The 14,742-nt window shown below is 39.0% G+C and overlaps 1 protein-coding gene across 2 annotated transcripts in view; it reads left to right on the top strand.

The window, feature by feature from the left end:
• The first annotated feature begins 8,213 nt into the window (after positions 1–8,213).
• The window catches only part of LOC103475879 (roundabout homolog 2-like), a 91,438-nt gene continuing 84,909 nt past the window's right edge, over positions 8,214–14,742 (top strand). Inside the window, exons 1-2 of one of the 2 annotated variants that reach the window (XM_081615622.1) lie at positions 8,214–9,090; positions 12,610–12,936. In XM_081615622.1, coding sequence (XP_081471748.1) covers positions 9,036–9,090; positions 12,610–12,936 — 382 coding nt within the window. In that variant the 5' untranslated portion in view covers positions 8,214–9,035. The remainder of the gene's footprint in view (positions 9,091–12,609; positions 12,937–14,742) is intronic. The other variant, XM_008427819.3, reaches the window with a different exon arrangement.

Raw genomic sequence — 14,742 nt, 5'->3', positions numbered from 1 at the left:
CAAGGGTGAAAATGCTTTTTTTTTCTTCTTTTTTACATTGTACATATAGAATAAAAATTAAAGAAATTGCCTCTGGTATTCCACCAGAAACAATTCGACATAGGGCTTTATACTGACTCTACATATCGACTCTAATAAATGAGACTCTTCGGTGTTAAAATTCATTTTCATCAGTTCAATGTAATTTTTAATGCACTATACCCAACACATTAATCACATCTGATATATTGGGAAGGCTGACTGCCAATTAATTGGTGTTAAGGACACAGTAGAAACCCATCCCATAAAGTTTGACATTCGACAGTACTGACAGAAAGGAGTGGCCATTCCAAACTATGTACCACCCGTGGAAAAAAAATCAAGAGCTTTGAAACCTTTCCAACTGTCCTTTAAATCACGTTGATGACTACAGAGTCAGCGCACCCTTTATAATTAATTCTAATATGCAGATGGGATGTTCCACACAAACCTTGTGCCAGCTTTGGTCAATTTAATTTTCAAATCCCAGCAGATGATTTGAACTGTTGAGTCTTTTTTTTTTTTTTCTCTCTCTGGGCTTGTATCGTTATTCCTGCCTGTGAAAAGAAGAAAAAAATGAAAATGGCACAGCTGCATCAATATGATGACTCATCCGCTGTCCTTGAAACCCTGTCACCCTATTCAAGATCAAAAATGACAAAGTTTAGTGTTGAGGTGGTACAAGTGTTTGTGAATGTTAGCACAGTGTGAACTGAGCTGCCTTTGCTTGCTTGTTTTGCAAAAGGCTTGTGCATCACATACAGCAACACCACACAGCACAGTGTCCTTGGTTGAGTGGAATTTTTTTTCCTTTCCTCAAGGTTGAGAAGCAGAGATATTGGATTGCACACAGCAGATATTCGTCACTGGCAATGTAAACTCTACCTGAGTTCTCAGTTTGTGTCATCACGTGAAATGAGTCTACAATCTAACCCCTCTGCAACATTTATGGGAATGCACACATACTGCCTCTGTTGTTCTGAGACACAATATACAGTATAATAGTGTAAGTGCAACAGAGTCAAATGTGTTGTGTTGGTAAGAACTCATCAAAGGCTGCTGCATGTTGCACAGCTGCTACTCGAGCTGCTTTTGAAGTACTATGGCATTTAAAAATCTCACTTTTTCAAGTTTTGCGAGATCCCCCAAAATATTTGAAAAAAGTTATGTTTTTGGCAAAAGGGAACCTATAAACGGAGTTTCTGCAACCCACCAGGCCAGTGTTTTTTTTAGTCTGCATTTCCTCATCGATATGCATTTCCCCAACTACTCTGTGTCACCCAGGTAGTGTTTAACCTTTCATGTTGGTTGCGGTTTCCCTTTTAATACAGGGGATGGATTATATCAGCAAAATGATCTTAATCATTAACCCCAATTTAACAAATTTACTCAAGTATATTTAAAATATTGGTTGGAATTAAACACATTTGTTAAACTATCATTTTCTCTTCATAAATATGGAAATTAAAATTTAGCTGGATATATCTAATGGAATCCTCTCAATGCACTTACATAACTGTCAAGCTCCTCTTTTTTTCAGTTCAATATTATTCGCATTATTCCTAGAAGATACATTACTATATTAAAATCAATGAGTTGTAAAAGCATTTCTTTGCAGATTTGGTATCCTTCTCCAAATGTATAGGGTAAGTGTTTTCCATTTGTTGCCACTGTTTGCACTAACCTATGAGGAAGACGGCCGTTATTTATGCTTTTACATTGATGCGGCTGACATAAAAATGTCATCAACCGTTTCCCGTAATGTGCACATGAAAGAAAGTGACTTTGCAAAAACAATATTAATTTAAACATTCGAGTGTTATAACTTTTTACGTAGACATTTTTTGATTAAACAAGGAAGATGAACTAATAGAATAAGTACTTTTAAAACACTTTTGGCATTTGTAATCCAATTTTATGATGCCCTTGGGGATTTCATTGATTCAGTTTCTACTACAATACCAAGGTTTTCACAATCGCCGAAACCCCTACTTTGTTCGTACGAGCAAGGCCTAAAACCTATTTACAAATTCATTTTTTCTCACGGTCACAACCTCGAGCCTCATAAGCCAGAGCAGAAAAAACAGCTTCTACTTAAATCGCCTGTCACTTTTTTTATTTCAGTGAAATATCTCAATTAAAGAATACCTTTTTTTACTTCTAGGAAGTGCCTGAGGCACCCAGTTAAAAAATAATATGAGGACTCTGGCTGATCTTAGGAAGTTCTCATTGCAAGAAGAGGCAAGGTTCAACACTACATCTTCAACTGTCTGAATTTCAAAAAACACTGAAATTATTATAGATTCTTAGAGTTTTTTTGTCCCTGATCGGAAACGTTTACTTCTTAACAGAGTTTCATGGACCTGAAAATCTGCTTTATTTCTTTACTTACCTTTACTTTTTACATTTAGACTCATGTTGCACATTTTCTGCAATAAGCCAGCCTTACGTGTCAAAACAGGAAATGGTGTGACAGCAGCTTATTACTGTAACTTGTGTTCTACAATCTCTGTGTTAAATTGGGCATATGCCACCCACTTTTGGAAATTAAACTTGAACACATCTTCACTTGGCCTTGGCCATCCTTACCAGAAAGAAAAATGTGCTGTTACACATATTAATTTTCTTGTGTTTCTGGAGAATATGATTCTGAAAAGCGGACTCTTAGTCTGATCTGACTAAAGCACTTAGGCTTATCAAAGTCCAGATGTTTAGATATTTACTTGCAAGCCTCCAGAACAACTGGTTGGCATGTTGAAATCATCTAGTTGTCATCATGGACACTTGGTGACCAGATGCCATTCTTTGCTGCAAAGCTTTGGAAATTCTGAGTGGTGGAAAATTAAACCTTTTCTAGCATGATACATATAGTGAAATTGGTTTCTAATATATATATATATGTTACATTTTTACACATCTTAAAATGTGCAAATTCAGATGTTCCATTTTTAATTTCAAAGTGTTGAATCACATTGACTTTACAATTTCCGACATTAAAGAAATGCAAACGTGACGTAACTGAAACACGAATTTCCACATAACTCTCTCTGGTGTGATTTTAAAAAAGAAAAAAAGTCATTTGTCCATTTTACATGCCCTACAGCATTGAGAGAAACTCTGGCAAAATGACAGCAAAGCAAAGATTCTCAAATAAATTAGATCTCATTTATTGACAGTATCCCACTGTTTGGTGCAGAATTTAAATTGCCTGCACTGACACAATTTTTATATCCTTTTTAAAACCGGAGAGCTGGTGCAATTTTCGTAGCATCTAACTAGATTAAGAGGTGAGTGCCACACAACTCTCTCATCCATGACTGCCCGTCTGAAACACGAAAAGAGGCCATTTCTATGGAAATGCAATGTTTACACGCATGGAAGAAGTCTATTATCTGCCATTTTGAAAATGTTATGTGCACACCGCTTCCCAGGATTGTACCTCGTTTTGCACTCAGCTTTTTCTCCCTTGTTTTCCTGTTATTTTTTTTGTTGTTTGTTTCTACTTGCTCATCCAGAGGAAAACCAAATGGTGTTAATGCCTTTTGTGCCTGATTAAGCACAAACCCTTTCTGTCTCCTCCATGTCCAAGTATTGCGAGAGAGATGTCTCACTTGCTCTCCCAAAAGTACTCCTTTCAGAGTCTGAATTGGGGTGGGGGGCTTTTTCAGCTTTCAAAAGCATTTCAGCGGACTTGGAAAGATTGGACTCTTTTCTCTTCACTACTGCAAGGTGTGTCAGGAGTTCAATAGTGATTTGTGGAGCGTGAAGTTCTGGAGGAAAGTATTTGAACAGTGCAAGAGAATAAAATTATATTAATGTACTGACAGCACAAACCATGACCTGAGGAGATTAAAAAAAACGGTATCTCTTGGGAGGTGAAACAGTGATGTGTAATTAGGGCTTGTAGTCATTTAAAACTTTCCCGAGAGGTACGGCAGATATTTGAAGAACACTTTTGGTCCTCGAAGTTACAGTTAGTTAAATGAGAGTTTAGTTGACAGGAGTTTTCCTTTGGGTTTTATGCCTTGTGTCCACAACCTATACCACAAAAAGGTTGTTTCAAGCACTTTAAAACTGAAAGGCGCAGCAAACATAATAAATGGCTTTACCTGTGGAAACCAATTATTGTCACTTATAATTGAATAATTTGATCTTTTTATTTTTTTTTTAAGTTTGGAAGAAAAAAAGAAGAAAAGCCCTCAATTCCAGAGCTATTAGATTCACAATCAGCTTATCATCAAAGACTGTGCAAAATGGCCTTACTGGTCAGATAGCTGTTTGTTTTCCTGAAACATTTTAATCTCTAGGCATTTAGTTCTGTGTACTCCTGGCTATTAAGGGAGTGTTAACACCATGGTGAGACCGAAAGAACTGTTTAAAGCCTCAAGTAGAAGATTTTAGCAAGTTTCAAGTCTGGCAAGGTGCTTGAAGACGTCTAAATACAGGTTGAAGTCAACCAGCCCTCTGCATAGACAACAGTCTGCAAATGGAGGGCATTCTAAGTGACATGCCCAGGCCTGAGTGTCCAGGCAAGTTTACCCTCACAGCAAAATTTGAGACACTCAAAGTAGTCTTCAGATACCCTAAATTTTCCTGAATCTGTCTTGCTACTGTTGACTTAAGTGGATTTTTTATGGGAGAAGGAAGAAAAAAAATATTCTCAAAAAAACTGTTTTCTGAAATCATGTTTTTTATTTTTTTTCTTTTCCCTGAAAGAGGAACCTAAAGTTTAATCATTTGGACATGCTCTACAACTCTGTAGGGCATGACTTGGTTTCATTTGGACACCAAACCAAAGAACAGGCTTGGTTTAATCCAAATACAGCATTCCAGAAAAAATAAATTCATGCTAACATTGAGGCACAGGGTCAGAGGTTTTGTGGTTTGGGGATGCTTTGCTGCAGTATGACTTATTCTGCTCACAGTTGTGGCAGGTAGCTGTTCATACCGAGTCAGGTTTTGCTGGAAGTCTCTTCCCATTAGAAATAAGTGGTTCCTTTCAACTGTCGTCAGATGTTTTCTCAGGATGATGGATTGTTTCAATGTCAACAACTTAAAAAAAACAATAGTTTAGTTTTCTGAGCCAGAAAATCTTTTACCATAAAACCAGTAAATATAGTTGGATTAACTGGATCTCACTGTAATCTAGCAAAAGACTGTCAGCACAGTAGTAAGTTACTGCACGCTGCATGTTTATGGCCTTCAGATTGGTGACATCTACCCCCATTCAGGCTAAAATGACAATAAAACAAACACACAAACTGAGCTAAATACTAAACACGATGCCCTCTCTTGTTTGTTCTATGGAGACTGGCTTAAATATGAAGGAAGTGCCTGTGGGATAAGCAGCTCTCGCTTTCAGACAGGGGTTTGGCACTTGTACGCACGTCTGGACTCAGCGCTCAGGACACATGTCTGCTCGGCTCTCGTTGAAGCCGGCCATGCTTGGTGTTGAACACGCTGTCACACACACCATCTGTTACCGCCAGCTCTCTTGGCTTGAGCAAACATGGCTGCGCGTAGGTAATGGTGCAGACAAAAATTCTGACCTTGACACTGTCTCCTGTGTGTGACCAGGGTGAGATTGATGACGGTAACTAAGCCTTTTTCATTTTGGTCGGTGGGACGCAGGACGCAGAATCCCATGGTGCCTGGAAACCCGTCTGTCTCTGTGTGTGATAAGAGGATGGGTCTTTCTCCGCCTACGTTGCCTTATTGAACTTTCAAGATGAACTCACTGAGTGTATACATTTCTCTTTCTACTATAGTCTAGACACCCATTATCAAAAGACATTATGATGCAAACAAGCTTTACATGCTGAACTTAATTTAAGCAATTTTTCTTTAAACAGAGTTTAAATGAAAAGCAGTGTTACTCAGTCTTTAATGGCTCTGCATTATGCCCACATTTTCAACTGATGGTGCTTTGTAAATAAGAGTCAGGATTTTACTTTGTTACATCTTCACTCATTTTCTGTACAATCTTCATCCCATTCAGGATCACAGAGTTTAGTAGCCTCTTCCAGTAGAGTACGAAGCAGTGAGCTCAATGTTCTTTATCTTATTTTCAACCTAAGTAGTTTGGTTAAAAAAAATTAAATGTCAAGTTTTCAATGGAACTATCAAAGTCCTGGATCTGCAAAAGACAAAGCAAAGCAATTTGAAAATGACCAAATACACAAGTCATTTCACATCTTGTCAGCTTGCTGTGTGGTTTTCAAATATCATGTCAGTATCAAAATACCTACCGGATCTCTAGGGATTGCATGCTTGGTTTTTCTGTTAAAGGATAAATAAAATTTATAGCAATGTTTTTCTTTGTTGTCATTTTAACAGTCTTTGCATTTTTCTGAAGCTAAAACAGATCTGGTTTGGTCCCAAGGTTTTTATAACAGGTCTGGTTTATTTTATGAGAACTCTATCTTGTGCTTCTGAATCATTTAGATTGGAAAATGTAATATTTGAAAACTTAAAAACATGCATCAGTATATGCTCAGTATTTCAATCTACTTACTACAGTACTTTGAACTTTTACAAATTATATTACATTAAAATCACAAACCTCAATGTAATAAATTGTGATAGAAAAAAAAGAAAAGTAAAAGTCTGAGAACTGTGCCGTATACATTGTGACAATTTAGTCTTAGAATAAAAACTCCTGTTTTGTGTAGGCCTTAGAAGTTTGAAAGGGCACATTAGTGAACAAATGGCATCATGAAGACTGAACAGATGGGTCAAGAGTTAAGCTGTGGTAATATTACTTAGGTATGACACAAAATCCCAGCGTATATTTGCAGTTCACCACAAAATATAAAGGTGACACAGCAAACATCTGAAAGAAAGTTCTGATTTAGATTAAAACAAAACAAAAATATGTGGGAAGACTTGAAAATAGCTGTTCACAGCTGCTCTGCATCCAATCTGAGTGACTTTGAAACTGCAAAGTAGAAGAGGAAGGCATTTTAATATGACAGAGCAACTAAACACACATGGACTCCACACTTTTCTATGCCATGTTTTTCGAGCTTGAGCTAGCGAGGCAAAATTTTCCTTGACAAAGAGGTGAAAACGGGTATATAAACAGAGATTTTGATGTAAGAAATTTGACCCGTTGTGACATATTGGATCCATAATGTAAGAGGAATGAGATTCATCCACTTTACCTGACCGTGCTCACTTCACACCCCATTTTACACATGATCATTTCACTCATTGTCTACGGTTATTATTCGATCCGCTGCTGTCAATGCAGTATCAAGAAGAAAAAATGGTTTAATTGAACCGTTTGGATCGATGGCGCCTGATGCCGCCTATCTCCCTCTCATCTCACTGTGGGGAAACTGCATTTATAATGCCATTGACAATATTGAGCGAATTGACGGTGGATCAGGATAAACACCCCAGGCAGAGGGTGGGGAATGAAGTGCCATTTCTTTACAGCTGTGGCCTTTTGTAATGACTTCTTCCGACCATAAACATGAAAAATGAATGTCAGCTATGAAGATGAGTGAAGTTTGTTTAAGTTATTGTTTATTTTATTTTATTTTTTTGAGAAGAAGAGTATCTCCACAGCATCATACCCACCATCAGGGGTGCCTTCACACCAGTCCTGTTTATTCCCCTTATTCAAACTCTGGTTCGTTTGTCTCGAAAGTTTGTTTATGGAGATGTGAATGCGCAGTCTAACTCTGATTAGGACCAAAAAAAAAAGCTAACTCTGGTCCACCTAAAAACCGAGGTCCAAAACAAACGTGAGTGTTTCAGGCTCGTGGAGGAAATGGCTCATGGCCATTTGATAAAAGACGAAAGGAAATCCCACACTGACGCCAATCCATTTTTGTTTACATTTTGAGAAGAAGGAAGTTGCGCCAAAATGTCTTCTGCAGAGATTTTTCGCGTTTCCTTCAGTGGATCTTGGTGCAGCGCCACCACAGGCGAGGGGGATAAATGTGAAAGCAAACTGCTCCAGCTGAGAATGTAACAAATGTTTCAATTTTGGTCCCCAACAAAACACTGCAAGGTGTGGAAACAATCCATGTTTCACTTAGGTTATAATTTGATTGAATATTCACTTTCAGGTGTGACAATGTGTGGAAAAATTGAAGGAACATAAATACTTGTGTAACATAGATACAAGTGCTTCATAAAAGTAAATTTGAGAATATTTGTATCAAGGCATGGTGTCTCACTGACGGAACATTTTTTATTTTTATTTTTTTTTACAATAATTTATTGGATCTGCTGGTTTTAGTGACGGTGTAAACTCGTATAGCCAGGGAGAGCATGCACAGTAATTTTGCATTTAAGATGAAGGGAGGAAGATGCACTCATTGATGGAAACATAAATTAAAAACAATATTCCATCGTGAGCATGCTGTTATTCATTATCTTTACAGCCGCTGAGATTTATTGTTCAAATTTATAGTGCGTATTATCATCGTGGGGCATATCATTACTATTTTTTTCCCCCCTGGGCGACGGGAGTTGATAGGAGGGGCTAAGCTGCGCCCGCACCGCGCGCGCACAGCTACTCACCTCTGACTGAATCCCGTCTTCAACCTTTCATCCCTCAACTTGTCCCACGCGGGGGATGGACGCGACCGGTCGCCTCGCGTGGAGCCGCGGGTGAAGCAGAGGCGTCAGGGAGGGGATGCTGTTGAGCCGGCGGAACCGTCGGGAAGTGGAGAGGCGTCGGTTTGGGCGTCGGTGGTGATGTTTGAATTGGTGACTGCAGAAACTGCCAGCGTGTCGGAGAGTCGGGAGAGCTCAGCTCACTGGTGCGCTCTTACTGGAGAGGGAGAGGAGGAACGGACATATGAATGAGACTTATCTCCCCCCTTTAGTGGTTGAGAATTGTTTCTTTTTCTTTTCTTTTTTTTTTTTTTTTTTTTTTTTTTGAGGTTGTTTTAGTTTACCGCGCCGAAACAGTTATTGGCACAGATGAAAACGGGACTGACTGAGTGAATTGCTTTGGATGGAATTCTTGCATTGATAGCTTACGAGGCCAATATGCCAGAATGGGTCCTCTACAGTATCTATTCCTCTGTGGACTTCTGTACACCCCAAGCGACGGTAAGTTTAATCACATCTTTCCCCCTAACATCGTGAACTGATGTGAGTTCAGGATGCGACCTGAGACACAGTTTGAAGCTCAGAAAGAACAAACTGAGTGCCTTAAGAGAGATCTTGTATTTTTTTCCCCCTGAATTATTGGCCATGATGCCAGCGCACAGCGCGTTATAGTTGACTGATTTCAGTTCTGGTGTCGGATGTTGCTGTAGGCCAACTCTTTAATGGCTCCGTTAGACAAAAGTCTCTCATTTATTCATGAGGTCTCTTCCAGGGAACTCATTTGTCAAAGGAATTAAATCATATATGACATCTAGAAGTAGTTCATTTAACGTGTTTTTTTTTAATATACATGTTACGGAGAAAAGTGTTTTATTGATAGATTTTTTTTTCATTATTATTTTGTCTACAGTCCTGTTAGAATTATGTCCAACCTTTGTTTTATTATCCTGGTAGCCTAAATAATGGTCTGATTGTCAGATTAAACTAAAAGGAACTCAGAGCTGGTATGGAGACGATGGAATTGATGCACAGTTTACTCTTTGGAAGCTGAAAGTGCTTGTAGGTTGTGGCTTCATAAAAACGATTCTTCAGCGTAAACATGTGGAATTTGAGTAATTGTGATCCAGATGTAGATGTAAAATGAGGTATACTGCCTGGACGCTTGATAGATTGGGCATAACATTATAACCACTGACAGGGGAGGTAAATTGAAATTGGGTCCGGCGTGCCCTGTTCCGTATCCAAAGTGTTTCAGGGAACGAAGAGTGGTAACCCACCATCAAGTTTTATTAGTGAAAGTGGGGAGCAAAGGCTGGCCTGTGCAGGTCCAGTCCAGCAGATAAGCTACCATAGAGTGGATTGCTGAAGTACTGTTAGAATGTCCACTGTTTCATATGGGGCTACAATCTGGTCATGTTATACTTGGTCGCTTCATGGTACATTGATTGACCTGCTTGGTCCTTTTTGAGACTTCAGTTGTTGTTTGACTGCTGTTGAGCTTTGTTCCTCGTGATTGGGCCTCTTGTTTTTCAAAGCACGATCCCCATCTATATCCAGTCGCCGTATTCCAAGTCAAATGTTAACAAATCAGAACAAACACTGAGTTGATTGCCCGGCTTTACTTTTGCAAAGATTTGCGTTTGAAGAGATGCGTAATTCCTTTTGTACAGCATAAACTTCTTCCTCATCTTTGTTCAAAATTGTCAGAAGTAATTTATGTGAGACACAATGTTCAGGCAAATAACCCTTGATGTGTTGGAGAGAGTGATGATAAGATCCCTGAGAAAACAATTGTGTTTTTGATACACATGCAGGGTGTTATATTGACTTTATCATTTTCAGATCTGGTTGGTTTTAAATGTGTTCTTATAAATAGACTCTTAGTTATACTCTTCAAACAACAGCAGCAAAAAAACGAAAAGAAAAAAAAAAAAAAATATATATATATATATATATATATATATATATATATATATATTGCATTAGAAACCCAAGTTAAATTTATCTGAAATGTTCTGTCACTTTAAATTGGCTTTTATCAGTGTGCCCCTGCTTATAAACCCTAAAGAAGCAAATTTTCTGCCCTGAGCCCTTGATTTTCTGCTTCAGTACCACGGACAGCTCCCCATAAACACAAAATTGCAAGAAGAAGAATACTTGCATTCATCTAGGGGTCCCAAAACCCCTAGATGAATGTCTAGGGGTCCTGCCACCCTTTTATCACAAAAACATTTTACATGGTAGCTTTTTTAATTTGGAGAAGGGTTAGAGGAATACAAAAAATCATTTATTTCTATATTTTTCTTATCATAGTCGTTCATGCAAGACAGAGATGTTACTCATCCAGATATAATTTAGAAAGAAAAAAAACCTCCATCTATCTGCTCTGTCCTGGCTCATTTACATTCAGGGTCATGGGGTTGCATGGAGCATGAATCGTGCAGAAAACAGTCAAATTCCCCTAACACAGTGCCAGTCCATCACAGGACTAAAAGACTGACAGGACCCCACAAGCTCTGCCTGCTGTTGGCTGACAGTTACCAACCACTGAGCCAGTGTGCCACCAACAACTTTAATAAACTCATTTAAATTCCACCGTCTGACAGCTTCAGTCTGAAAAGTGTCAGTGCAGACAACATATTGGACAAAGTCAGTATTGCAGGAAACTGTTTGTTTCTGCATGATTTATGGATCTGCACAAATGCGGAAGATGTATTGTAGACAGTGTTTTAAAAGCATTTAGAGAAAAAAAAAACACGGCACCTTGGTTCACCCTGTGTTCCTGGTTAATGGAATGCTTTTTGTCAACATGTATTTATATCTTATTTATTACATTGCCTTATAAAAGTCAATCTTTAGCAGCTTAAACATCACCCTCTTGTTTGCTTGCACACACACCTACACACAGAGCAAATTTTATAATGTCTTTATATGCTGTGAAGGGGAGAAACCATATACAGTATATACCTCCATAATTTCTTGCTGGTGAGGAAAATAACATTGTTCTAGACTTATTGAAGGGTATTGTTGGGAATTCTTGTTTTTAGAAGTGATCAGACATTTTTGGGGGGATTTCTAACCATATAGACAGTCAAAAACAAGCATTGGAATGCACGACAAGCCATCAATGTAAAGGTCAGAAATAAAAGCAAAGTGTAAACTTTGTTTATCCCATGGTGATACGTTAGAAAGTGATAAACGTAGTCCAGCATTTGCTGCAATGAACCTGCTGAGACAACATGCTCGATGATGTCAGTTTCTGACGAAACGTGCTAATGGAAAAGCTAATGAGTTGTAATGACTTTTCGGCTCTTATCTGTGAAAGTAAATATGGAAGCTTCCACGTGGTGACACAGCCACTCTCAACTGAGAAGAGCTTGACGTTCATCAAGTTACTTTTTAAGTACTGACTGCAAAAAAAAAAATCTTATTTTTATTCTTTTTTTGTTCTGCTTATTACAAACTGAATTTGCTGTATATTTTCAGCACAGTCATGAAACTAGATTTTATGAACATAACACTTTTATATCACAACTATCACTTTTATGTGCATTCACATCTGGTGAATATCTCCAGGATTGAGCAGGATATACATCTTGGACCACAAAGGATGGAAAACTCACATCACAGGGCAATTTAGAGAAACTAGTTAACCTAATAGTCATGTTTTTGGACTCTGGGAGGAAGTCGTAGTACTCGGAGATAACACACCCATGCACAGGGAGAGCATGCAAATTCCTTGCAAGAAAGACTCCAGGTCAGGATTTGAACCTAAGATCTTCTTGCACCACTCATTTTCTTTCCATTCAACAATTATGCAGGATTTGTGTTGGCTCACATAAAATCCCTGTAAAAAAAGGTGTTTGTCGTAATAATGTAGCAAAATGTAAGTACATTTGAAGGGTTTTTAATAAAAGAGCTTGCCTTATTGCGTTTTTAATTTAGTTGTTGCTATAAGATTGGATTAGGACCTCTGCTACTGCTTCAACAGGACATTTTACTCTCTCGTCTCCTTTTTAGGGTCCCGTCTTCGCCAGGAAGACTCCCCTCCTCGAATTGTCGAACACCCTTCTGACCTTATCGTATCGAAAGGCGAGCCAGCCACCCTCAACTGCAAAGCAGAAGGCCGTCCCACTCCCACGGTGGAATGGTACAAAGACGGGGAGCGTGTTGAGACGGACCGCGAGAATCCCCGTTCCCATCGAATGCTGCTGCCCAGCGGGTCACTCTTCTTCCTGCGCATCGTTCACGGACGACGCAGCAAACCAGATGACGGCAACTATGTGTGCATCGCCCGCAACTATTTGGGAGAGGCCGTGAGTCGGAATGCTTCCCTGGAAGTGGCATGTAAGTTTGATATTCCATGGTCTTCCTCTGGTCGAAACGGTTCTTTCAGATGTCCGAGTTGTATTGTGGAGGAATAGTAGAGTGAGGTAACCTTTTGTGGGGTGTATGGAAATGTGAAATTGTGTAAATGTTGGATTGGGAAAAGGTAGAGTTCCGGTTAAATTAAGCAGAACACTTTGGGGCAGTTGTGCTACAGGATCCATCGAAGGTGTCATCTATCATAATCCACGCAACTTCACCTTCTCAGCTGAACCTACCAGCGCGTGTGTGTGAGTGCTCAATGCGCGAGAATGTGTGTGTATCTGTTTTTCAGGCTGCTAGCGAGACCTGTTTGGATGACCTGTTTGAGTAATGTATGGGCAAAGCTGTGAACCGCTCCGGGGAGGAACAAAGACGGGGGCAGGATTTTAACCCAGCTAACTCCCTTTCACTGTTTAGAGTTGGAAGGATGCAGCCAGCTCCCAGCCAGATCGCTCCCTGTGTGGGAGAACGGCGCTCAGGGCGATTCACATTTCCATTATGTGCTAAACTGAGCTGATTTCTTGCCATGAACAAGATGCACACATTCACACACGCTCGGACGCACACACCAATATACATGCATGCACACAATAAAAACAAAGAATGTCTGTTTCCTGCTCTCTGTTCTCACAGCTTGGGAATTGCAGGCCAACAGCATATTGGTTTGGTTTTAAATTCACAGAAATGTTGCCTCGTCTTTGTATTCACATCTTTATCACAGAACAAATATGACTAAGAAGTAGTCTGATGATTTCACTATGGTTTAAAATATAATTCAGTTCTCTTTGTGAATATTGACGTAACTGACACTGACATATTCATGATCTTACTGTGGCGTTTGTATAATAATGAACAGGAAAGAATAAGAAATAAAATAAAAGATGAAAACAATTAACCCAACTGTAATTAAGACACATCATCCAAGTTCTTTGTGTGCACCTCTTCACTTGGAGTAAGACTTAGTCTTATTTCTGTCTTTGTCTTCGTATCAAATCAAATTCTGTAAATTCAAATGGGAGAAGTAAAGCTGGTTCTGATTTGGCTAGGAAGCTATTTTATCTTCAGCCTTAATAAATAATATATACACTTGTAGTGGGTTTCTCCAATCTTGAATGCAGACAGATTTGTTCTCAATTTATTTTTATTTATTTTTTATTCAGTGTGAGATCATCCTATTGCAGTAAAATATTCATTATTTTAAGGCTTTTTGCTAAACTTCGCCAGAATTGCCAATAAATTTGTCTGCAGTACATTGTGGGGTTTGATTCTTCCACAGATTATGGTCTCGTGAAGTTACCAGGAGAGCCACCCCCCACCCCCTGCACACCCCTCTCTCTTTCTCTCTCTGTCTCTCTCTTTCTCTCTCTCTCTTTAATCAATTCAAACTGCACTCCATATCACATTTACTGTGCATCTTGAGCCGTCCTATCGCATTTGAGGGTTGTGAATAATTTCCCCACTCTCGTAAAGAAGCCACAGACCCAAAACTGTCGTTACAGTTTCAAAAGGGAAAATGTTATGGCAGCTTCACTGATTCCCCTGACTGAATAGAGGCTGAATTTGCTAACACAATGACTGTGTCAGAGTGATTTTGTGGGGATTTGCTGGATATCTGTGAAGACAGAAAAGCTCATTTGTATGTTGTCACTCAAATTAGCATATGTAATTCTTTTTTTTCTTCTTCAGATTAATTGTTTGACGTGAGGGTTGACGTCTTCAACAGCAATACATCTAAAAGGAGATATAAGGTGTTTGAAACCTACATCAACTAAAAGTAGATGTAAA

Source organism: Poecilia reticulata, chromosome 14 (assembly GCF_904066995.2).
Source record: "Poecilia reticulata chromosome 14, P_reticulata-male-v2, whole genome shotgun sequence".
In the NCBI taxonomy this organism is placed as follows: domain Eukaryota; kingdom Metazoa; phylum Chordata; class Actinopteri; order Cyprinodontiformes; family Poeciliidae; genus Poecilia; species Poecilia reticulata.
Note: the sequence above shows the minus strand (reverse complement) of the source record. Positions and strands in the feature narration are given on the sequence as shown.